Source organism: Octopus bimaculoides, chromosome 2 (genome assembly GCF_001194135.2).
Source record: "Octopus bimaculoides isolate UCB-OBI-ISO-001 chromosome 2, ASM119413v2, whole genome shotgun sequence".
Taxonomy (NCBI): domain Eukaryota; kingdom Metazoa; phylum Mollusca; class Cephalopoda; order Octopoda; family Octopodidae; genus Octopus; species Octopus bimaculoides.
Genome location: NC_068982.1, coordinates 37,896,474 through 37,897,088, shown reverse-complemented (window position 1 = coordinate 37,897,088; position 615 = coordinate 37,896,474). Strand labels below are relative to the sequence as shown.

At 32.8% G+C, this 615-nt stretch overlaps 1 protein-coding gene across 11 annotated transcripts in view; it reads right to left on the bottom strand.

Moving 5' to 3' along the window:
- Positions 1 to 615, bottom strand: part of LOC106873463 (voltage-dependent L-type calcium channel subunit beta-1) — a 303,996-nt gene that overhangs the window by 77,468 nt on the left and 225,913 nt on the right. Inside the window, exon 1 of one of the 11 annotated variants that reach the window (XM_014920841.2) lies at positions 299 to 496. The exons of the other annotated variants lie outside the window; for them this stretch is intronic. Coding sequence (XP_014776327.1) covers positions 299 to 349 — 51 coding nt within the window. The 5' untranslated portion in view covers positions 350 to 496. Of the gene's footprint in view, positions 1 to 298; positions 497 to 615 lie in introns of those variants that run through there. 11 annotated transcript variants of the gene reach the window in all.

Genomic DNA, 615 nt, shown 5'->3' with positions numbered 1-615 from the left:
TATATATATATATAAATATATATAGATAGATATAGATATAGATATAGATATATTACATGTTGTCATACATGTATTCAATTGAGTATAAATATATGAATATGTAGGAAGTTATGATTAGAAGTAAGCAGGTGTCACCATGTGTATATGTGTATCATCATCATCATCATCATCGTTTAACGTGTATATATATGTAATATAGATGTGTGCTCGTAAGTGTGTGTGTGTGTATAAAAACATGTACATGTATGTAAGTATGTATGTATAATATGTACATATATTTATATATATAAAAGCCAACCTTAATTTGTGTACTAGGTCCCAAACAGCTGAGTCCAACTACTGTTTGCATATAGTAGATGGTCCATACAGAAATGATCAGCAGCAACAAGAGGAGAAAGAAGTTGGGGGAGGGAGGTTTTGTAGTATTAGCAGCAGTAGCAACGTTCAATAAGGTGGAAGACAATACAGTACTATATACATACACATATATATTATTTATTATATTATATATTTGATGTGTATGTGTGTGTGTGTCCGCACGCGCATGTGAGTGTGTGTGTGTGTGTGTGTGTGTGTGTTGTGTGTGTGTGTGTGTGTGTGTGTGTGTGTGTGTGT